The sequence below is a fragment of the Aotus nancymaae genome, unplaced genomic scaffold (genome assembly GCF_030222135.1).
Source record: "Aotus nancymaae isolate 86718 unplaced genomic scaffold, 86718_ANA_hifiasm-v0.15.2.pri h1tg000057l, whole genome shotgun sequence".
NCBI classification, from domain to species: Eukaryota; Metazoa; Chordata; class Mammalia; order Primates; family Aotidae; genus Aotus; species Aotus nancymaae.
Genome location: NW_026988471.1, coordinates 45571217 through 45596066, shown reverse-complemented (window position 1 = coordinate 45596066; position 24850 = coordinate 45571217). Strand labels below are relative to the sequence as shown.

Genomic DNA, 24850 nt, shown 5'->3' with positions numbered 1-24850 from the left:
CAGTGGCTCACGCCTGCAATCCCAGCACTTTGAGAGGCTGAGGTAGGTGGATCACCTGAGGTCAGGAGTTTGAGAACAGCCTGGCCAACATGGTGAAACCCTGTAGCTGCTAAACATACAAAAATTAGCTGGGTGTGGTGGCAGGTGCCTGTAATCCCAGCTACTTGGGAGGCTGAGGCAGGAGAATCACTTGAACCTGGGAGGCAGAGGTTGCAGTGAGCCAAGATCAGATCACTGCACTCCAGCCTGGGCGACAAGAGCAAGACTCTGTCTCAAAAGAAAAAAAAAAAAAAAAAAAAGAGGCAGCTCCGGATTCACTCACAGGCTCTTTGGTTCTACCAAAAAGCAGTATTTGCTATAAAAATAAGAGATCTAAGACCAGTCTCAATAAAACTTTCCAAATTAGTGTTTAGTGCCAGAGAGAAAAGAAAGCTTTGGAATAAACATAAATAGCAACCAGATCAAAATGTGAAATTAAAAAATTCATAAGCTTTGGATTTTGTCAAGTGAAGGTTAAAATGCAAGTATCAGTTCTTATGGTTCCAGCCATTATAAATCTTATGTAAACATAAGAGGCAAAAACAGATTGGTGTGTAGAGAATGATTATTTGGGCTCAAGTTTTGTCTAAGAAACATAAATTTAATTATGACTCTTAATAACTATTTAATCCAAGCTGCTTTTCTTCAAATATTTTGTACTGTGTTTAGCCAGAAAATAAAATACAGATGAACTCTTTCTCTTTGTAAGGTGACTGTATTATAAACAAGACTAAAGTAGCAAGGCTAAACTTTAAGTGCAGAGAATAAAATTTGAATAGTACAAGAATACTCTTCAGGTAATATCTATAGCATAAGATCTCTAAATGCTTTTCTATCAGGTGGCAATGCCATCTAAAGTAATATTAACAACATAAATGTATATATGTGCATACATACATAATACACACTTGTACATATGGGGGAAGGAGAGGTGGGGTGTGTGTGTGTGTGTGTGTGTGTGTGTAAGGGAATGAAGAGAATGAATGAGAATGGGTACAAATCAAACCAACCTTTTCTTGGGTTAATTATTTCAACTAGAAAGATGCATCTCAACTTTTAAAGAAATTCCTGGTTTATATTTAAATGCACTTTAAAAAGACCATAACACTCAAATTTAGTTGACAGGCTACAGTGGGATTCAGAAAAGGACACAGTGAATATAGACTTAGGTGCAAGTTCATGCTGGTGATTTTTCTTTTTTAAAATGTAAGCCACTAATATTTTAAGAAAAAAATTTAAACCAAAAATTGCATATTATTATACACAAACTGAAACAGAAGTGACTTTTAGCACAGTGTACGCATGCTTACATAAACTCAAACACATTTAAAACAATTTCCATTTAACACATGAAAGTTTTAAATACATAAAAGCATTAATATTTTCCATAAAACTACAGTTAGAACATCAATTTGCTACAAGCATATAAAAACATCAAGTGCTTTCTTGGAGTTTCAAGTTTCCTCTCTAAAACACAATCTTGCTTACATATATAGTCCTTTTCCAATAATCAGTATGGACTTTTTTTTTTCCTCAAGAGGTTTATTTTCCAGGTACAATTATAAGCTCAAGAAAATAGACCCAACAATTACGCAATTTAATAATGTCGTAACAACTTAATTGCACATAATGCTTTAAAGTAGGTTTGGATGAAGTTCTCAAACACTTTGGTATATGATATTCAGGGACTTCAATTAGAAACAACAGAAATTATAAGTCCCTTCAATCCCCATTTTGCTTTAAAATGGACAAGTCTTTGGTTAAAGTTCTACATTTTGGGCATTTATTTTTAATTAAGATGGTCCCCAAACCAATACATGGTACTGATGTATTACTAATTCACAAGACTTTATTCAATCTGCTTCTGATGCAGTGGGAGGTTACAGATACTCATTTACTATAATATGTCATTGGATAGTTTCAATCTTTCACTTATAAGCAGAGAAATCAATAGGCTTACTATTTCTCTGTCAGTTCTGTTATAACCTAAACTGTACAGTAATTTGCAGTAACTATACATACTGTTCCACAGTATATGTGATTGTGACTGATAAGATGTAGAGCATTAAATTTGGAGTTAGCTTATTCTGATAAGTCAATATTAGACTGTATAATAACTCTGCATTAACTATGGAAAGGTTGTTAGTTAATGCTTATTTAAAAACCCCAAACCATTCCATTTACAAGAGAAATTGTTGCAAATGTATAAAACAGCAGATATACAAGGAGAACACCAAACATACTTTATTAGCACAAAAAAGCAGCCATAACAAGGCACAGCAAGCAGAAACATACATTATCAGTCAAAGGGTTAGTGTTGCATACAAATATAGCTTTTCTTTTTTGTAGCCTTGGCAATAACCATAGGGATGTAAAATAACATTCTGTAGCAGCAGGTAAGGAAACTATGGAGCACTCACCAGTGGTACAGAGCACATAAACAGAAAGACACAAGAATGGATTTGGCTACTTCAGTGCAAAATGTCTAGGACAGAACTGTAAATTCAGTCCAGTTACTAAGAAGCAAACACTAGAACTTGATATAACTTCCAAAAGAGCTCACTCAAGTAGTAGTACATATTATTCTAAGTGACAAAAAGGTGCTAAGTAAAGTTATTTACAGATATAATGGTTGTACAGTACCTTTTAACTCTGCAATTTAGGTTTCAGATTTTCCATTAAGAATTAACTGCACTGAAATTCCTATAAATTATACTTAAGCAATTCAGCTACGAGAGTTTACAAAAAAGAGATAAATACTGCCATCCAAATTATTAATTACAGTTCAACAACAATCTCAACATCAGCAACCATTGTAGTTACTATCATCTGATTTGTTTGGGCATCTTCTAGTCTCATGTACTTCATGGTTCACAAAATCATCCTGGGCATAGGAAAAGATCCAACTTTTATGAAACAACAATTAGACTGCACATCAACTTAAAAAAAAAATCACACGCAAGACTACATTGCAGCAGCTATTCCAAATGCCTGTTTTAAGTTAAAGCACTCACTTAAAAAATTAATACCTAGGGCCTTTCAATAAAATTCAGCTTTGTAAGTCTGAAATTTTAAGAATGACTATTTAGAAAATCTGGTTTACTTAACAGTACCTTTTGCAGAAGAGAAAAGGGGTCTGATTATAAACTACATCAACACTGAAGTCAACTGCACTATGCCCTTGTGGCCAGAAAATTGCATTTTTTTCTAAAAGGAAGGCAGTCTTTTATTTTTTATTTTTTGGACTTCCAAAGCTTGATTTATAGTAACTACAAACATCACTACTTTTGGAAGGTTATAGAAAAACTCTTGGAAAAAATAATTTCAAACATTAGTCACACTGTTGAAATACTCATCCAATATTAATAATTTGTTCTTTAGTAAGAAATAGAATTCTTCATAACAAATGCCCCAGAGTTGCCTCACTCAAATACTACAGCCATTAAAAACCAAACTGTTAGCGAAATCGGCAAAATGTTTTTGTAGTCTTACTGAACACCTGTAGCTCTATCCTCTGTTGTTCCAATAGGCACCATGTTTATCTGAATAAGTAACAGCAGGTCGCATCTGACAGATACTAACACTAAGCTTACATACTGTATGAAAAAGCCTAACACTGCTATGTGTGCTTGCTATAAGTGTACTGTCTGATGCACATGAAAGCGGACCTAGTTAACACCCTTTGGGGACAGGAGAGTTTACTTTGCCTTGACTGGTTCTCGTTCTAACCAGCGAACTCTAACTTTTTGTTTATAATGATATTCTTTTAAAAAATCCTGTAACATTGAGGGTAGAGGGAGCCCATCAATGCCATCATACGTAGTGCACCTGCAGATTACCGCACGGCAGATATACTGCAGGCTAAAAGGAAAAGTCCTATTTAGTGATATAGTAAGCAATGGTTCAAAAAACATGCATGAACTTGGATCTTTATAATGTTCTAAAAGTCCTGTTACAGTGGAGGAGTGAAATACACACGGGTCATGGGCATCAAAACTAAAGTTGTGATTCCACTGCTCAATTCGGGCATGCAGGGATCTGTTGTAACGTCGGAAGCTCACAGAGAAGAGGTAGTCCTCTTGCGCAGAGTCCCTGAGCAAAAACGTGCCTTCAGGTTTCCCTTCAAGAAGGGCTTCTGCTTCATAACGGTCCATCACTCCCCAGTAACAGGGATTCCCTGTAATTTGAAGCAAATCAGGCACAAGGCAGTGTATGTAATCAATCTGTGTGTGGACTTTCCAAGCTCCCTGTCTGTTAACATGGGTATGGCTGTCTCCAGATACCTGACGCTGCTTCTGCCTCCGTGACTGCAAACACAGGGTGGTTGCATCCTCTTCTGAGTCACAATTAGCTTGTGGAATTGCAGAACTGTCCCCACTTATTTCAGTCATTCCAGGAGCTAACTTTGGTCCCAGTTTATATAATGGATTAACCTGTGCAGTAGCTTCAAATGTATGTATTTGTGCATTGGGAGGGGGATCAACCCCTTCTTCAATACTAAGCCGCCTTCTCTCTCTAAGCCTATCTTCTTCATCTTCTGTAGAAACCAAAGATGGATCGAATGTATCAAAAAATGTTGAATGTGGGCTCACCGGAGCTGTATGCTGTTTAATCAAATGCCATTTTTGAGCTAAATCTGAACCAGCAGGAAAAGGGCATTTCTCAAGCATTAATTCAGAAAGATGGATTTTTCTTTTATTGGAAAAGAGAGGCTTTGACTGCTTGCTGTAAGTTCTCATGGGAAAACACAAGCCCACAGTATCCTGCAACCGCTGTCTCAGAGAACGACTTCCTACAGTTCTGCTGGAAACACTGTCCATGTCGTGTACAGAACTTACACCATAGCGCCTCTCTCTCCTTTGAAGTCCACTTCGAGTTCTACCAAACTTTTTATCAGTATCTAATGAACTTTGGGTCTTTGTAGAACAGGAATGTTTCTTCTTCCCACCCCACGGAGCATGTCGAGAGTAGGAATCTCTTCGTGTAAGTCTTGTTCCTGGGGTAACACAAGAATCATTATCCTTTTCGATGCTTATTTCAACAATTTGAGGGATTTCAGTGGCACAATTTTGATTTCTCCTTGAAGAATTCTTTGAAGGGCTTAATCCCAGTTCTAAGGCAACATTTTCTCTTAAGGGACTGCTTTGTTGCTGAGGAGTTGAGTCTCCTATGCTGATATTTTTCTCTTTGACAGACAAACATCTGTTGGAGTTCATGTCCACATTTTCATTGTGGCTTCCTCCCTCATGACTAAAGAGATTCTGACACCTGTATTTGAAGTTATTCCACATTTTTCCCACTTTATCCATTGATTATAAAATCTAAAGACAAAACAGGAAAAAGAGAAAAATAAATTAATCAAAGTAGCATGTGAAGGTAGCTAATGCAGTGCCCATGCCCCTTCCCATTCAGAATTTCAGTGATACTGGCCAAGAGTTCACTGAAGCAATGAAGCAGTTCACTGCCCTGCTGAAGTGATGAGGCGTGTGTTCTGTTGGGCAGCAGGAAGACCACAGGGCCTTTTAGGCACTGACCTTGTTCAAGCCAGTCCTTACTTCCCATTTCCTTTCCAGTAGCATATTTTGAACTCAGGTGAAAGGAAATAAACACTCTTAAACTCTGGTTTCTTTTTCCTGTGCATCAACCTGTCTCCTTAATTTGAATATTACAAAGGCAAAATAGGCTCCATATTGTTGAAACACACTTGTATACAGCTTTTCAAAAGTTATAACCAGGAGCACATTTGTGTAACACGGTAAAATTAGTTCAAAACCTTTAATTAGTAGCAATCTTCCCAATTTAACGTAACCAGTTCCTTGCGATTCTAAGGTTTACAGCTTCATCACTTACAAAAAAACCTTATCTTCCCTCTCACTCTATAACATATCAAATGTATCCATGATTTTGAAGAAGCAGTTTGAGTAGAAAAGAAATAAACTACAAAAATATTTTTCTCTCTTTCTTTTTTTGAGACAGACTCTCATTCTGTCGTTCATGCTGGAGTGCAATGGTGCAATCTCAGCTCACTGCAACCTCCACCTCCCAGGTTCAAGTGAATCTCCTGCCTCAGCCTCCTGAATAGCTGGGATTAGAGGTGCGCACCACCATGCCCAGCTAATTTTTGTCTTTTTAGTAGGGACAGGGTTTCACCATGTTGATCAGGCTGGTCTCAAACTCCTGACCTCAGGTGATCCACTGGCCTCGGCCTCCCAAAGTGCTGGGATTACAGGCGTGAGCCACCATGCCCAGCCAGGAAAGGTGTCTTTAAACTTCCCAATTCTTAATCCAGGAAGAGTTTGGAAATTATAATAGAGTAATAGAGCAAGGCTATGATACTATAGTACTCACAAGAACAAAAACCAAAAACATACAATTTGGCATCTTTATTCTTGTTCCTTAAAAAAAAAATCTAAAGCAGTTTATGACAAAAGAATTTTAGAATAACCTGGCCTTTTAAAAATGATTTATTTTTAATTGTTATTTACGTATCATATTGTGACATGATCTATTATTACCTAATTGGATGGCCATTTATCTTTTATACTGTTATTTAACATTGGGTTGAACCATATAAAATTGCTATTTTGTGGGTAAAAAATGAACATATAATTCATAAAATTCTTTTTACAAAGCTGTAGCTATGACACTTTGCAAATAAATTCTTTTAAGACTACAGTATCAACAGACACACAACAATATCAACAGTAACTAAATATCAACATTAGAAGAAATGGAAAAATCTAAACTCAAGAAGTCAAATAATTTAACTCTCTTCTCCATGTTTACAGATTTTGGAGCTATCTAAACATACTTCTCTGACAAGCAAATTATACCCCAAAAATAACTTTTAGAAAGTGACCTAACCTAAAACCACTCATCTCCTTACACAGATCTTTGTAAGTTGTATGAATGAATATGGTATGCAGAAAACATTTGTACTTGCCAGAGTACAAAAGGCAGTTTCTAACGCTAAACCCTTGGTTCGGTTTCATAGAGCATGAAATTTAGTTATTTCTCTATTCTTACTCTGGAGCATGTTATCAGATTGCATTGTGACAGAATATTCTAATTTAAAGAAAGGTATTATGCTCCATTCTCCCTGGAGAAAGATAGTTGATTTTCTTGACATGTGAAATGTGATATGGGCAGTTGTACTATTAGGAAGGAAAAAATACTGACAGTAATTCATAGACTAGTCGACATAAGAATCAGGAAGGCATTTCAACTATCTTGGTATTAACAATGTCAGATTCAAACTTCTTTTGTTTTGTTGAATTTTTAGAAATGTGTTTCAGATACAGCTGAAACCCTTTGAGATCTAAATGACAACTCTATTACCTTATGGTTTTATATAAAATTACACAGGGGCTAAAAAAGTGTTAAATTTCAAATGCATTGATTTTAGAATAAAAGTTTATCATTCATTACAATCTCTTACATTTCTACACATGCTTAGCTATTCTTAAAACTATCCAAAACAAATTTCTAAAATGTTATTCTTTCCCCCAAGGAATAATAAGTTAAAACTGATTTTATAATCCTTTTGGAAGTTAAATAGCTTTTGTTGAAAAATTATATTTAACCAGATAAGCTACAAATTAGAACTATGGAAAATTAGGTCAAATTCCCTCACTACATAAATTTACATATATAAAAATGAAATAGTATAGTCAATGGCCCTTGTTAATGCCAAGTAGTATCTATTACAAAATTTACACAAAACAAAATAATTAAAATAGTTCCCAGGAGTTTATTTCAACGGGACTTAACCCATGCTTTGAGTAATAAGTTTAACATGTTTTAAGAATACATTAAGAGAGAACTATTATACTTACATAATTATGACAGTTATATTCTTAAAATATACAGTTAAATTATAACATAACAGTTATATTCTTAACGTTGAATGCCATAAAGAGGAAGAATATGACAACTCAACTCCTTCCTCTACTATTCAATCTATCTAGACTTCTTAGCCATAACACCTTTCCAACAGAAAGTCCTTCAGTTACAGTAACAAAAATTGTGGCATGTAGGTTGATTAAAAGTATTTCTGTATCAAAGTCAGGCACAAGAGGCAGTTTAGGAGACAAGTTTTGACTGATATTTTGGTGGCATTTCAATAATTTTTAGAAAAAGATAATACAACATTTGACAGTAAAACTGATCCAGAATTTCAGGAATGTGTGGCTGTCATAGCTACAGCTTCGTAAAAAGAATTTTAGAATAACCTGGCCTTTTAAAAATGATTTATTTTTAATTGTTATTTACGCATCATATTGTGACATGATCTATTATTACCTAATTGGATGGCCATTTATCTTTTATACTGTTATTTAATATTGGGTTGAACCATATAAAATTGCTATTTTGTGGGTAAAAAATGAACATATAATTCAACCTCAGAGTTACACTATTACAGTGTACATAATACATTAATACAGTAGACCATGTACACTCAAAAAAAGGTGGAGCCCTCTAATCTAGTGTACCCAGACACTTGTAGTTCCCAGCAGTTGAGTTACACTTTTAGTTATGTTAGGTTCCAAACCTGTTCATGCCATTTATATTACTGTAACTATGTGATTTAATTAAATGTTAATTAGCCTAATGAAATATGGAAGAGTGGGGAGTTGGATAAAGTTAAGTGACTCTCAAATACTCAATAAAAGTGAAATACTTATGCTGCTGAATTAGGTATAGGCCAAGAGAACAGTTCGAAGAAATGGAAAAAATACTGTAAAGATCTATAAAGATTCTAAACTAAGAATTCATCTGAAGAGCCTAAATTCTTGTTCTACTTAAAAAACTCAAACTGGAATCTTATATGATATATTATGGGCATGGATTCTCCAATACAGACAATATGGATCTACAACTAGTAGACCTATTCTGAAAGAAAAGGCCTTGGCTCTTTCAGTAGTGTTTGAATCAGAGCAACTCTATCTTGAATAGAGGCTGGGTAAAATAAGGCTGAGAACTACTGGGCTGCATTCCCAGGAAGTTAGGCATTCTAAGTCACAGGATGAGACAGGAGTTGGCACAAGATACAGGTCACAAAGACCATGCCGATAAAACAGATTGTGGTAAAGAAGCGAGCCAGAACCCACCAAAACTAAGATGACAACCAAAGTGACCTCTGGTTGTCCTCACTGCTCATTCTACATTGATTATAATGTATTAGCATGTTAAAAGACACTCCTGTCAGTGCCATGACAGTTTATAAATGCCATGGAAACATCAGGAAGGTACCTTACGTGGTCTAAAAAGGGGAGGAACCCTCAGTTCCAGGAATTGCCCACCGCTTTCCTGAAAAACTCATGAATAATTCACCCCTTGTTTAGCATATGACCAAGAAAGACCGTAAGTATACTCAGTCAAGCAGCCCATGCTGCTGCTCTGTCTATGGAGTAACCATTATTTTATTCCTTTGCTTTCTTAATAAAGTTGCTCTCTCTTTTCTATATTGGCTCACCCTTAATTGTTTATTGCGAAGGTCCAAGAACCCTCTCTTGGGGTCTGGATCGAACTCCTTTCCAATAACAGGTCCTTAATCAAAAGACTGGCAAATTAACATACAGTTATATTCTTAAAATTAGAATAAACTATTTAAGGTATGTATCCCTTCTTATGACTTCTCGCTTCATTAGACTTTATAGACAATTGGTTCTAGCTGAATCAGATAAGAGGTCTTCCTCCAACAATCATAATTAAAATTTATAGTAGTGCCTGGATTAAGTAGCAGTACAAAGTCCTAAAGATAATAGGGAAACATGACCTAGTTTTGGGGTTGGGGAGCAAGGAAGACTTCTCTGAGGAGGTGATATTTCAAAATTTTATCCTGAAGGATAAGAAGAAATGAATCAAGACAATGTTCTACAGGCAGAGGGAACAGCATTCGCAAAGGTCCTGAAGCAAGAATGAGCATGGCATGAACAATGGCTGAAGTTAATACAACCCAGTGAGTGAGGGGAAGCGTGTCAAGATGAAGTCGGAGAGGTAGGCCTCATAATCCGTGATAAAAGAACAAGGGTGGATGCTGATACGGCACTGAAGGCTACCACAGGAGTCCAAGTAAGCACCTGACTAGGATGGTGACAGTAGAGATGGCTATGAGATGTTCAGAAGTCAAATCTATAGGATTGAAGATCAACTGAACATGGGAAATGAGGAGAGTTGTATAAAAAATGACACTAGGAGCCTAGCTCAGGCAAATGCAAGAATAGAGATGCTGGTTAGAGATAGCAAACACAAAATAAAACAGTTTTGTCACATGGGGGTTTGAAGAGAGTCAACAAATTCAATTTTTAAAATGTTGCTGTTGTGGCTGTCATGGAGATATGTAAGTGAATGCTAAGTAGTCCGTTAGTATACATTCATATGATATATAGCAGAAATGATTAACTACAGCTACTTCCATCAATATAAAATTTAACACTCAAAACATAATGCTCAGAGAAAGAAATTATAAGAGATGAATATATCCATTATGAATCAATTTACCTTTTAAACAAGCAAACCCCCAAATATATTGGCTAGGTATACATACATATATAAGAAAGATTCAAAAGCAAGGGGATGTCAGCAAAGTTAAGATAATGGTTGCCTGTTATGGGAAAGGGTAGAGAATTGGAAGAAGCACTCAGAGGCTTCTAAAACAGCAGTCCCCAGCCTTTTTGGCACCAGGGACTAGTTTCATGGAAGATGGTTTCAGGATAAAACGGTCCTACCTCAGATCATCGTGCATTAGATTCTCATAGGGAACACGCAACCTAGATCTCTTGTGTGCGCAGTTCACAACAGGGTTGAATCCTATGAGCATCTAATGCTGCTGCTGATTGGATGGGAGTAGAGATCAGGCGGTAATGCTCACTTGCCTGCTGCTTACCTGCTGTGGGGCCTGGTTCCAACCAGGCAATGGACCAGTACCAGTCTGGCCTGGACGTTGGGGACCTTTGTTCTAAAACACTGGTAATTTTCTATTTCTTAGCGTAGGTAATGAGTACATGGTTTTTGCCTAGGGACCAGTCTTTCGACTGCACTTACAATTTTATACACTCTTTCCTGTACATGACATGTTGCATAATAAAATTTTTAAAATTATACACAATTCACATTTTGACCACAATAGAAATTAATAACCAAAGATTAAACAACTAAGGTAAAGAAAAAGCTCTCTGAACTGTTAGGTAGTATCTTGGGTCTATTTTTCTGCATGGCAATTTAGTGAAATTTATCAAAATGCTCTTATTCTTTAACTTGGCAACTACATATTCTAGATGCTGACTCTAAAGACAGCAACTTTCTTTTTAAAGGAACAAAACGCTGAACTAAACGGGTTTCTCGAATGTGGTACAGGGCTCAGCAAACATTTTCTCTAAAGGGCCAGACGGTAAATGTTTTAGGCTTTGTGGGCCATACAGTCTCTACGGCAACTACAGAACTCTGCCACTGTACCCTGAATGCAGCCATAGGCAAGATGCTAGTGAGTAAGCACTGCTGCAGGTCAGCATAACTTTATCTATGGTCAGTGAAACTTGAATTTGATATAATTTCCCCTTGTCACAGAATATTATTCTTCTGATTTTCATTAACCATTTTAAAACGTAAAATCCATTCTTAGCTCACAGTGGGCTGTACAAAAACAAGTGGTGAGACAGATTTTGCCCATACGCCATAGTTTGCCAACCCCTGGTGCAGTACATAAAACATTTAAGATTATGTTTAGCAAATCTAATAGTCATTCTATGAAACAGTTTGAATATCAATACTCTAAATAGATGATCACTAGAGCATAAAGTGATAAAATAGAAAATATTTCTTAGAAAAATACCACACACACATATTATAAAATAATTAAAATACTCCAGAAACATATTTAAAAAAATCTAACCCTCACTTGAAGTCCCACCACCCGGAGACAATCACTATTAATCTTTTGGTGAGTATCTTTCCACATGTTCTCTTTTATGCAAAAGCTGTACATAATCTTCTTATAATTAAAAAAAAACCCTCTTCCATGTCTGGGTCTACATTCTATTTTATTTCTTAGAAAGTCTATTTTTTTTTTAAAGTAAACTATATGTCAGAGATGGAATCAGACTAGTAAAAGAGAAAAACCTCTGGCAATTACATTTTTTTAATAGTAAATGTAAGAGTCTTTGAAGTGAGTAATAAAAGAAACAAAACTCTGGAAAAAAGCTGACTCTTGAAAAAAGAGGTTAATAACGATGATGGTAATGGCTATGATGACGATTTACATTATTGGGGGTAATAATGTTCCAGGCTCTGACATAAGCATTTTACTTCTCCCAACAACCCTACAAGTAATAATTATCTCAATTTTATAGATGTAGAAACCAATACATCTGAGAGATTAATAACTTGGACTTCAGTTTCTTCCATTATTATTAGTCTACTCAGGTTCTCTACCTCTTCTTGAGTCAATTTTGTAACTGCATATTAATTATTCTAAGTCCAAGTACTATAGTGTCATTAATAAGTTCTTTAAACTTCAAAGAATACATCATTTCCATATTTTGAATTATTGGAGAGAACAAAGAGATGAACTATATCTCAAATTATTATACAAACTTAGCATCACTCCAACATGAAAATTTGACAGAGGTAGCACATGCATACTTAAAATTGTAATGAAACAATACTCTGACCAAAAGAATCTCAAGTATATTCATGAGCTTACTCACAATGTTTCAGTATCTGTACTCTACATGCCTATCAACTATGAAACCCATGACCCTTTGTGTAGGCCTGTATGCCACTCAGAAATATTCTGGTACTATTGTAACAAATGGGTCTATATGAGTATATTCTACTGCTTCTCTGAATACTACTTTTAATTACATGGTCAGTTAAGAATGTATTTTGTAATCATATGCCTAATTTCAAGGGATGAAGTTTAATAAGTTCTTATATTTCTCTCTATACATTAATATAGTGGTCCATTTTTAAAAAGAAGAAAAAAGAGGACACAGAACCAAATTAAGAGTCATGTGTTATATGGTCTCTGCAATACTACTCTCCAGAAAAGACAATTTAAGGGCTATTTCTTTTTCTAATTAAAAAAAAGTAACTATTTAATTTTGCATTTCCAATTCCTAAGTTTTATCCACACAATTCTAACTTCTAGTATCATGTAGGAGGGGATGTCTAGCAGAAATCCTATTCTTAAGCCCAAATTCCATGTACAGACACTGCATATGCTTTGCTTAGGGCACCATATAGAAAAGCGGATAGGTAATGAAATAATCAAACACTTAGGAGGAAGGAGGAGAAAGGATGAATTCCAGCATTACCATTTAAGAGTGCTATAACCTTGAATGTGTTTCTTCATATTTCTGAACCTAAATTTGCCCCCTGGTACAATGAGGATAATATCTACCTTATGGCTTACATGTGACTAAGAAATAATATGCATAAAATGTTTGGCTCATAGGAGACACTCAAAATACAGAGAGGTTTTTAAAATGTTACCAGTATTATCTAGCATCTTTAGCTTTTCTCTCCTTTAAAAAATACTCTTCTCTTTCAGTTCTTCTGGGTCATGCCACAAACGTCATTTTCCTATGTACAGTATCTGCCAGAGTGAAAGTTCTATCCATGACTCCCACTTCTATATTATATCCTAAGAAACAATATGGAGATTTCAATGTTCCTGAGCCATTGAAGCTACAGCTCATCTACAAAAACTAAGGATAGCTAATCTGTACAGTACTGGGTAAGGTCCAGGAACATAGTCCTTAATTCATTTGGAGGGCTTTTCAATTCCTTTTCAGTCTATAAAACACTGCCACAATTTAAAATTGCTCTATAGATACCGTACACTAGAGAAGCCTAAAATCCTACTAAGTTATGTTTCATTTTCTTATGGGGAAAATATCTTATGTAATATACGAACAAATATACCATTCATTGAAATGTTTCTTATTTGGCCAGCATTATTGACAGACTGTGGTATAACACAAACAACATAAGCCTTGGATTTAGCAGGACCTAAAATCAAATTCAAGTTCCTACTAGCTGTGTGAGAGACTTAAGTCTCAGGCTTTCCATCTAAAAATAGGAATAATTATTTCTTTCTTAGGAGGACACCATGATATAAGGTAGGTACAACTAAGTATATAATAGGGCCTCAAAAATGGTAGCTTCTGACATACAACCAATCCAAAGCACGTTAGTTCATGTTAGTGACAGTAACAAAAAGCAAGCCTGTTTTATGTCTACGGAGAGATTATTGCTGAGTCAGTTCTGCATTGATATCCCACCTTCAGAGAGATTACTTCTGTCAGGCAAACCAACTTAGTAAAGTAAATAACATTTTACTAAGCATTATAACCATATGTGACTAGTACGGTCAGCATTGCCTCTACTGATCATGCTTACTAGAGCACAGGGCATCAAAGCTTCCCATAAATCTCCCTTAATATAAAAGGTAGTTAAAAACAAACAAAAAACCCAACAAAGTAAAACAACTCTCAGTTGAGAAATTTAGTAGATAGCTTAATCCAGAAAAGAGTTTCTGATTTGGGGAACTACTTAACAGTGAACTCATTATGATCCTGCTAATAATTTACAAATAATATTCAGTTACCAATGGTAAGTGACAAATGGAATCTGCACCATTTCCTTCTCTAAGGAGTATAACAATTTTATAACTCCAGCAGTTTAAATCAAGTATCACAAGAAATATGAAGACTCTAAGGACTAAAAATAAAATGTTTTCATAACAACACCTTTTTACTTTTTATCTAAAATTGCTTAGAATACATTTACTAATTTTTTACCAACTTAAAGATACTACTGTCTCCTATACCAAACTTAAGGTCTAAAAAAAAAAAAAAACTAATGGGAAATAATTTAACAACTTGTAATGAATCCAAGAAAGAAAGAAAGAAAAAAAAGACCAATCCGGACAATGTGTGCCCCTTTTTTGGATCAAGCTTCTCTGACATTGTAAGAAAAAGGAAAATTTGGCCAAGCACAGTGGCTCATGCTTATAATCCCAACACTTTTGGAGGCTGAGGCAGGAGGATCTCTTGAGCCCAGGAGTTTGAGATCAGCCTAGGCAACATAGGGACACCCTGTCTATAAAAAGATTTTCTAAAATTAGCCAGGCAAAGTGGCACATATCTGTGGTCTCAGCTACTCAGGAGGCTGAGATGGGAGGATCACTGGAACCTGGGAGGCTAAGGCTGCAGTGAGCCAAGACCACACCACTGCACTCCAGGCTAGGTGATAGAGTGAGAAAATGTCTCAAAAAAGAAAGAAAAAGAAAAAAGAAAATGTAAACATCTTAAAATGAGTCTTTAGGAGGTATCTGAGAAGGGTATATCAGGAGAGGTAAAGGCAAATGAGGAAAACTTTTAATCATGTAAGAAAACAAATGTAAAGATAAGCATGTTGAACAAAATAATCAACTAGAAACTCCAAATAAGACAGCTTAGTTTTGGTTTTACCAATTAGCATGTAACATACAAATTTAGTTTTTAGAAATAGAAATCAAGAAATCTTTAGTTTATTAACAGCTGAAATTAAACCTAATCTATCAAAAGCTGAGAAACTGAAAAGATTTTTAAAACATTCATTTTAACATTTGCTGAGTACCACATGTGGACAACATGATGATACAGTTCAAGCTCTCAGATGTAAATATTTAAAGTTCTTTCTTTATGCCTATTTACTCTAAATTGACCAAAAATTTAAGCAAACTTCGTTTGCCAGATACCAAGTGCATAGCAGCTTAGAACCTGCAAATTAGAAGGATTGGGGATGTGGTTATAGAGGAGTACTATGAGTAAGTACACTGTCCAGAGCAAGAGAAGACCAAAGAAACCTTAAAATGTGTAATAGCCCAGGGCCACAGACTACATGGATACATTATGCAAGACATAAAAAAAGGAAACACATGAAGACATAAAACAAAGATTGAAAAGATTAGAGACCAGTTGGGCACAGTGGCTCATACCACTTTGAGAGTCCAAGGCAGGCACCTTGCTCAAGAGTTTGAGACTAGCCTGAGCAACAAGGCAAAACCCTGTTTCTATATACAAAAGTTAGCTGGGTGTGGTGGTGTACACCTAGGATCCCAGCTACTCTGGAGGCTGAGGTGGGAGGATCACTTGAGCCCAGGAGGTCAAGGCTGCAGTGAGCTGTGACTGCATCATTGCACTCCAGCCTGGCCAACAGAGCAAAATCCTGTCTCAAAAAAAAAAAAAAAAAAAAAAAAGGTAAGAGACCACTATGAACAACTGTAAGCAAATAAATTCAAAAACTAAAAAGAAATGACTAGATTTATGACTAGATTTTTAAAAAAACATAAATTACCAAAACTGACTCAAGAAGAAATTAAAAATCAATGGCCATTAAAGACTTTGAATCAGTAATTAAGATCTTTGCTCAAGAAAAACACCAGCCCATGCAAAGTGTTCTAGGCAGAGCTAATCTGTCCAGCAACATTGATGTGCAATCACTGATGGCCAGAGCAAGAGGTCAAAAGAGATCCAACAGCCAGCTCAATAAGGCAAGAAAAAGAAATAAAGTCATACAAATTGGAAAAGATAAAATAAAACTCCATTTCTGATGACATGATTGTCTATATAGAAAACCCTAAGGAATCTTTAAAAATGAACAAAAGTAAACTAAGTCACAGAGTCACAGGACACAAGATTGACACACAAAAATCAATTATATAACTACATACCATACTAACAACAAAGATGTAGAAACCAAAATTAAAAGAGATGCAACAAAGAATATAACCTTAAAGGCTGATAGGATATTTCTATACTCCAAAAGGAGAAGGTTCAAATGGCAGGGTAGAAAACATGCTAGATATCCTAGAGTTACACTGCCTTGTACTTACTCTAGGGAGTGGTGAATAATAAGAATGTGGGTCTACAGTCTACTTCACAACCATATCAGGCCTATCCCTCCTCTCCATCTCCACTGCCCCCTAACAGGTTCAGTCTTCATCATTGGCATGGATGAATCAGGTGCCTAAATTGTCTACCTTTCTCCATTCTCCCTTTTGAAACATCCTTCACAATATTGATCCCAGGATTTCAAGCATCAAAGAAAAAAAAAAAATCAAAGGGCTCTATGTCTGGCTACTTCCTCTATCCTTTAAAAACTGGAAACAAAAGGTGCAGCAAAACAACAGATAATGGTATTATAATTTAGGAATACTGAGATAATATAGCTGGAATTAAGCCATCTGGAGAATGAAGGTGATCAAATGGTTGTTTTTACATATATAGAAACTCTTTCTTTAAAAACGGGAATTCTGACTGGCCACTCTTCAATCCTTCTAAAGACCAATACAAAGAAACTCTCAGGAAAAAATTATAGTTCAAATGGTTAAAAAGGTAAATAAACAATCAAGAGATTTGTGAAGAGTCTTTCATGGGAAATGTTAAAGAGGATAAGCAACCCTCTGTCTCTAGCCAGCCCAGTTGTCCTTCCTGTACAAGCAACTCAATTAGCTAACCTCAAAGATCTGTGATCTTTCTTTTAATATGAGAATTTTTAAAATAAGCAGAGCATTCCACAAACAAAAACAAATTATTTAAGGTCTCTAACATAGCACAACAGTTAACTACTAATTCTGATCATACTACTCTCCAATTAAATTAAAGTAAAATCCTAATGTATAATACTGTGTTATTTAAATAGTCTCAAACTCCATACCTAGACATTGATCAGGTACAAATTTATGTTCAATTTGAACAATGTAAGTTTAGTGCTAGCTACAAAAATATGTAATCAAAGTAATACTGTTCTTCTAACACAAACTTTCCTGTCTCCCCCTAAGAGAACTTCCTACACAGTTTAAGGTATAGTCATTTCCCATAAACATGGCTTAAAATTGAGACTTCTTTTATAGAAAAAGAAAAGTAGGTTTAAACAGTCTCAAAGATGAACTGAGCAGTTTAAAGTAGAATTCTCAATATTCTTTGACAAGGATGTAGTGCTTGATTAATATCCCCAAAGTTCTTAGACGTTCTCTGAGATCTGAAATGAATTAACACTTACTATTAACTTAAACAGTTCACATCATAATTGTTTGAAGTGTAGCAGGTAAAAATCCTTTGTTATTGCTTGCAGGTCAATCCTAGAAATCCACTTAAATGGGATAATCCTACATCTTGTTATATAGTAGACTTTCTAATTTTCACAATAAAATGTAAAATTTTCCAGGGAAAATACTTAGATCTAGTATGGATGAACCACTCCACAACTATTTTCCAAGTACTAAACAGAAATCACAAATATACATAAAATAAAATCAGGTAAAAAAATCTTGATTATTATTTTGAAAGAACTAGTTTGGGAATATCTCGCCACCCACACTGATTTTCTATGCTCTATCCATTGTCAAATTACTTCACCAGGAAGATATATATGTGGTTTGTACTATTTTGGCTCCCTACACAAATACTTTACCAGAATTACAACTTAATGTTATGGTCTCAACTTTTTAAGAGTTTATCAAATACGTGGTCTTGTATTATTCCATGTTCTGTAAAAATGGTATCAAAGGTTTGGGTGTGGTGGCTCATTTGGGAGGCCGAGGTAGCCGGATCACTTGAGGTCAGGAGTTCGTGACCAGCCAGACCAACATGGTGAAACCCCAACTCTACTAAAAATATAAAAATTAGCCAGGTCTGGTGGTTCATGCCTGTAATCCCAGCTACTCAGGGGGCTGAAGGAGGAGAATCGCTTGAAACCAGGAGAGGGAGGTGGCAGTGAGCCAAGATTGTGCCACTGCGATCTAGCTTGGGCGACAGAGTTAAACTCCTTCTCAAAAAAAAAAAAAGTATCAAAGACATTACCCCGATATAAAGACCCCCACACAAAAAAATTCCTTTGACTTTACTGCCAAGGTTTCTCTTTAAAAAACTGGTATGTTTCCTTTACGCAGAAAATGAGAAAAATATAATCCAATGTATTTCTCCTTCCTTTTTTCCCTGCTATTACCAATAGAAAATACAAATGGAAGGCCTTTGTTTAAATTTCTGATATATTTGGAGATGCCCCCCAGTCCCTTGTACAATTCTTAATCAATTATCATTATACTAAATGTTCGAGTATACATGTGTTTGTCAGAGGCATGTTAACCATCTTGAGTAGGGGTTGGGTAAAATGAGGCTGAGGCCTACAGGGCTGTATTCCCAGACGGCTAAGGCATTCTAAGTCACAGGATGAGATAGGAGGTCAGCACAAAATACAGGTCATAAAGACCTTGCTGATAAAACAGTCTGCATTAAAGAAGCCAGCCAAAACCCAGAAGGCCATGAGTGACTTCTGGTAGTCCTCACTGTTACACTCCCACCAGCACCCATGATAGTTTACAAATCATTGCCACCCATGGCAATGTCGCCTGAACTTTTTCAGGGCGAGATCCAAGAACCTTCTCTTAGGGATCTGGATCAGGACTCCTTTCCTGTAACATGTTGATTATATATGCATATTTATAGTGGAGCGGGGAGGAAGTAAATGAAAAACTTACAAAAAGTTAACAGTCAAGTTTTCTGAAACTAAAAAACTATACTTTGGGGCCTAAAATTGAGTAATCTCAAAAGTTCCCATAAGATGAATGGGTAAGAATTTCAACGAATTATAAAAACATAAACCTAATTTAAAAAGTAGTAAACAGGCCGGGCGTGGTGGCTCATGCTTGTAATCCTAGCACTTTGGGAGCCTGAGGTGGGCAGATCACAAGGTCAGGAGTTCGAGACCAGCCTGGTCAACAGTGAAACCCCGTCTCTACTAAAACTACAGTAAGCTGTCATATGTTGAAAATTAATATATGTAATTTATAAGAAAAAGATATGCCAGATGCAGTGGTGTGCCCCTCAGACCAGCTACTAAGAAGGTGGGGGTGGTGGTAGGGGTGTGGAGAGGATGCTTGAGCCCAGGACTTCAAAGTCCAGCATGGGCAACAAAGCAAGACCTGTCTCTATTTAAAAAAGGAAACAAGACAAAGAAAATGGTAAAACACAACACCTCAATTAAAAAACGGCAAATGATATTTCCAGAATAATCACAAATCAGATGTATACTTGGCCAATAAATATATGGAAGAAAGGTCATTCTTGGAATTTGTCAAAGACATACAAATTAAAATGTGATAGAAGATTTATCAACCTGGCCAAGTTTGCTTTTATTTCTTTTACATTTTAATGGTACCATCTAGCATGGGTATTGAGAAAGTACCGTTGTCACACACTAATGTGAGAACATAAATCCACATGACATTTCAAAAAGGAAATTGTATATTATGTACCAAAGCTTTAAAACTATGCACATCTTTCTATTCGAGGTTTCACAATTAGAAACTTACTCCAAGAACATAATCAGATAAGGATGCAGATTTATATACAGGAAATATCCATCATTACATTAGTTATATTCGGAAACAACTGGCAATAATCATAATGCTCAGTGAATAGAGGGCAGGTTAAATAAATTGTGGTACTTTTATATGCTGGAATATTAGACACAAAAAACCATGTTTCTGGAGCATTTAATATTCTGGAAATGTTCACGAAATTAAATAAAAATGGTTATAAAATAGTACAACTAAATAGACCTCAACACACACATATACCACAAATTTTTTTAAAAAATACAGTTAGGAAATACCACTGTGGTTATCTCTGGATAGTTTCTAATTATTGTAATTTTATTCTTTTTTCTTTTTAGTACTTTCCAAAATATTAGATTCAATATTTTTAAATGTGATTTAAAAAGGAAAGTCTTGGAGCTGGGTGTGGTGGCTCATGCCTGTAATCCCAGCACTTTGAGATTTGTAAAAATACAAAAATTACCTGGGCGTAATGGCGTGCATCTGTAATCCCAGCTATTCAGAGGCTGAGGTGAAAGAATTGCTTGAACCTAGGAGGCAGAGGTTGCAGTAAGCTGAGATCGTGCCACTACACTCCAGCCTGGGTGGTAGAGTGAGACTCTGTTTCAAAAAAATAAAAAGGAAGTTGATCTTGAAAAAGATCAATTTAATTTCATATTATAAATTCAAAGATATATTTAAAATGCAGAAGAAATTAATAATGAAATATTTTTAAAACTTTTTAAAGAAAAGATGAAGCAATGGTGAGAAAGGAAAGCAACACAAAGAAATGGTGGGTTAGATGGGTAGAGAACGCAATCAATGGAGAAAGGAATCACAAACACAGGTCTCCACTCAAGCCAGCGTGACTTTCTCAAACAGTATTGGAAATTAGTGGTAAGTAATACCACTAATGAATTTCAACTCATTTATGAGTCTCTCTTGGTTGCAAGGTTCTAACACTCAGGGTAGACAAATGTAGGTGTGTATGGATGGGGAAGGATCCTGATTAATAGGCATGGATTTGATCAGGAAAACAGGTCAGAAGTCCAAGAACAAAATCAGTAACATGAGTGGGTCTGGGCCTTAAGGATACTGGGACTGAGAATGAGTCTGGTTCCAGCGCTGCCCTAGGAAGCAGCAAGAGGAGCAGCAGGCATTGGCAGCTCCTCATTCTAGAACTCTGGTTCTTACTGGGACCCAGCAACTCCCCAGGTATCAGCTTTAGATATGTGATTTGCCACCAGCCACCAGCTGGTATCTCTGCTTCTAGACTCTGTATTCTTCTTCCACCTTATAGATACCACTTTCTAATAACTTTTGCTAAGTCTTGGTCTATCACAAGCCCCTCCTATCGCTTTCTCTTGATTTTTCACTCTGCTTCCAGCCGGGCGCGGTGGCTCATGCCTGTAATCCCAGCACTCTGGGAGGCCGAGGCAGGCGGATCACCTGAGGTCGGGAGTTCAAGACCAGCCTGACCAACATGGTGAAACCCCGTCTTGAAAAAAAAAACCTCTGCTTCTAATACTTAACTGCCAATCTCTATTTTTTTGTATGAGTTTTATGATACACATCATGTATATCCTTACAGTAAGTAGCACTCTATCTTGTCTATCTGGAGTATATACAGACAGAAAATTAAAAGCAAAAGCTGTATTTCTTTAAACAAACATAGCCAATTGTAAGGCCTGTCAGAACGTGATTTGTTAAGCTGATTCCCAAGTGTAAACAAGTTTCTGTGCTAGTCCACCTGGTTAGGCAGTGGCTGACCAATCACTGGTGACTTTAATTTGGATACCCATGCCAGTCCAATCACCTATGGCCAGGTAAGGTAAGGTCATTCATGATCTAATGCACAGCTATCTTGGTTTACTGCCTCAGTGAATGTTCTCCTTAGAGATGACTGTAGGAATAGCAGGCACTGAAATTACTCAGTGACAAAATGTAATAACAAAAGGTCTTATCCAGTATTTCATAACTCATGTTCCCTAGAATTCGAGTATACTCCATGATATTAAGAAGTATTCTACAAATAAAGGTTTCCATTTGAATAGCTAATACCTTAGTTCTCTGAGAGAGGAGATCCTCCTTGGCATTATTTCCTATTTCCTAAGCTGGTCACAGCTGCATTTTTCAATATTATAAAGTAGAACAGAATACACATATTATGGTATATTGATACAATGGAATAGTATATGCATAATGGATTAGAGAAATGAAAATATACACATGAATACTGACATGCAAATGTGTGTAAACGTGTACAAAAGAGACAAAACTAAACTATACCATTTAGGGATGCACACATAGATGGTAAAAGTTTAAAGAGAAAGAAAAAATAATCTTCACAAAAGTAAGAATATGGTTACTTCTGGGGGATGGCATGGGGTGGGGACAGGTAGAATTTGACTGGCAAAGGGCACACAGCAGGCTTCTGGTACACTGGCAATATTCTATTTCTTAATCTGGGTAGTAAATATGCTTTGTAATTACTCATTAAACTGCACCTTTATAATGTATTCATTCTTTTATATATGGGTTACATTTTACAACAGAAAAGGAAAATAACCAAAAAGCAGTATACACAAGAGAGACAACAAAGAAAGCAGAAAGCAGTACTTTACTTGTGCTTGGAAGCACTCGCAAAGTGCTACCAACAACCACCTCAGGCATCCTTCAGTGAAACCCCAATAATAGTCCACCTCTACACAAGACTATTATTTCTCTAATTACATTACCTATCTATTATTATTCCTGTAAGATATTACATCTTAGGACAATTTACAATCAAATAATAATGGATATAGTCTTCTGCCAAGTTTTTTTCTCTTTGACTTCATATGGTTATATATATGTTTTGCTATTTACAAAAAGAGAGAGAAAGCCACAAATAAAATCTGTCACAGTTGTCCAACTAAATATCCCACCTAAGAAAAACCTGAAGCATCCACTTTTCTACTGGTACATTACTTCAAATGTTATAAAATTAAACATGTTAAATAATCCAATAATTTACAACATTTAAGAATATATTTCTCCTTGATATGACATTATTCTGCCACAATGCTCATTTTAAGATGTTCTTAAAAGAATCTGAGTTCTTATCCTGATTCTGCGTCTTACTTACTGCTAGCAAGATGCAGCTTACTAGCTTTCTTATTTCTCTGTATGGGAAAAAACTTCAGTTTCCTGGATCTGATTGATGAACTTCATCTATTTAACTAACCTAGTTCCTTCAAGTAAAATGTAGCTAATGGGAAAAAAGTTTTACTTAAAGATTTTTTAACATATACATAGAAGCTATGAGAATATATGTTCCTGCCTTTACATTTATAAATAAGTATTCTCTAGGATCAAGTTTTACCTCCTCAAATACAACTGGATGTGTATGGGAAACATACTTCTAGTCCACACATTCAACTCCACTAAAAGCCTAAAAGTCTGTCCCATTCTGGCTATTCTCCATCGGACCTCAAATTAACTATATCTAAAATCAACAATATTTCCCCCCCAGGTTTGTACTTGAAATGTCATTTACCAGGTATGTACTTGATTTCTTGGGAAAATCTTAGAGGATCTTACTCTTCCTCCACTAAATGCCACCATATGAAATGTTACCTAGTTCAATAGTTTCGTTTTTCAAGATGTCCCTCCAATGTACCTTTTCTGTCTATTTTCACTGCCAGTAGCTTTGTCCAGATTTCTTTTGTCCCATTCTTAGATTTCTACAACACCTTGGTCTCTCCTGTCTTCCCGGACTCATAATACTCAGATTTTGTTTCTTCTAGTAACATTCAACAGTTACAGCATCTTGTGCCTTGCATTTACTCATTACCACCCATAATCAGGCCTTGCTTTATCCAAACTAATTTCTCCTTACTCTGGAATACCTCCCTTACTATTTTTAACATCTACATCAAGTTCAAATGTCTCCCTGTTGATTTCTCTAAAAGTGTTTACAGTTAACACAATTTTCAGTTCATTTCAAACATATCAATTTATCTCTACAACTATAAGTTTCTAAAGATAAAAAATAGTCATACATTGCTTCTTGAAACCCAAAGCACATACGGGAGGGATGGAAATTTACTTCCAGATTTTTTTTTTTAGAAATGACAGGTGTCTGAGCCAAGGTACTATCTTGTATTCTGCTGCTTTCATCTTGGCTCAGGTAACTGATTATACCAACAGCTGGTGTGCGAGTTGGCCAGTAAAGCATGACTCACCATTTTGCCAAACTGGCCAAACAATCAGCTTCAATGGGAAAGCTTCTATGAAATTCTGTTTAAACCACTGGATATGCATTCTATGTAAATGCATTAATTATTTGAAAGCTTGATCAGATAATTTTAGTAAAAGAATTTGACTGATAATTTGGAATTTGGGCTATGTGCCCACTATGATACAGACTCCAAATCAGAATTTTCTAGGCATCTGGCAAATGAT

The 24850-nt window shown here is 35.9% G+C and overlaps 1 protein-coding gene across 3 annotated transcripts in view; it reads right to left on the bottom strand.

The window, feature by feature from the left end:
- Positions 1-734: 734 nt before the first annotated feature.
- The window catches only part of SOCS5 (suppressor of cytokine signaling 5), a 62516-nt gene continuing 38400 nt past the window's right edge, over positions 735-24850 (bottom strand). For 2 of the 3 annotated variants that reach the window (XM_012473759.3, XM_021673865.2), the window contains exon 2: positions 735-5360. In XM_012473759.3, coding sequence (XP_012329182.1) covers positions 3738-5348 — 1611 coding nt within the window. In that variant the 5' untranslated portion in view covers positions 5349-5360 and the 3' untranslated portion in view covers positions 735-3737. Of the gene's footprint in view, positions 5361-20888; positions 21053-24850 lie in introns of those variants that run through there. The other variant, XM_012473760.3, reaches the window with a different exon arrangement.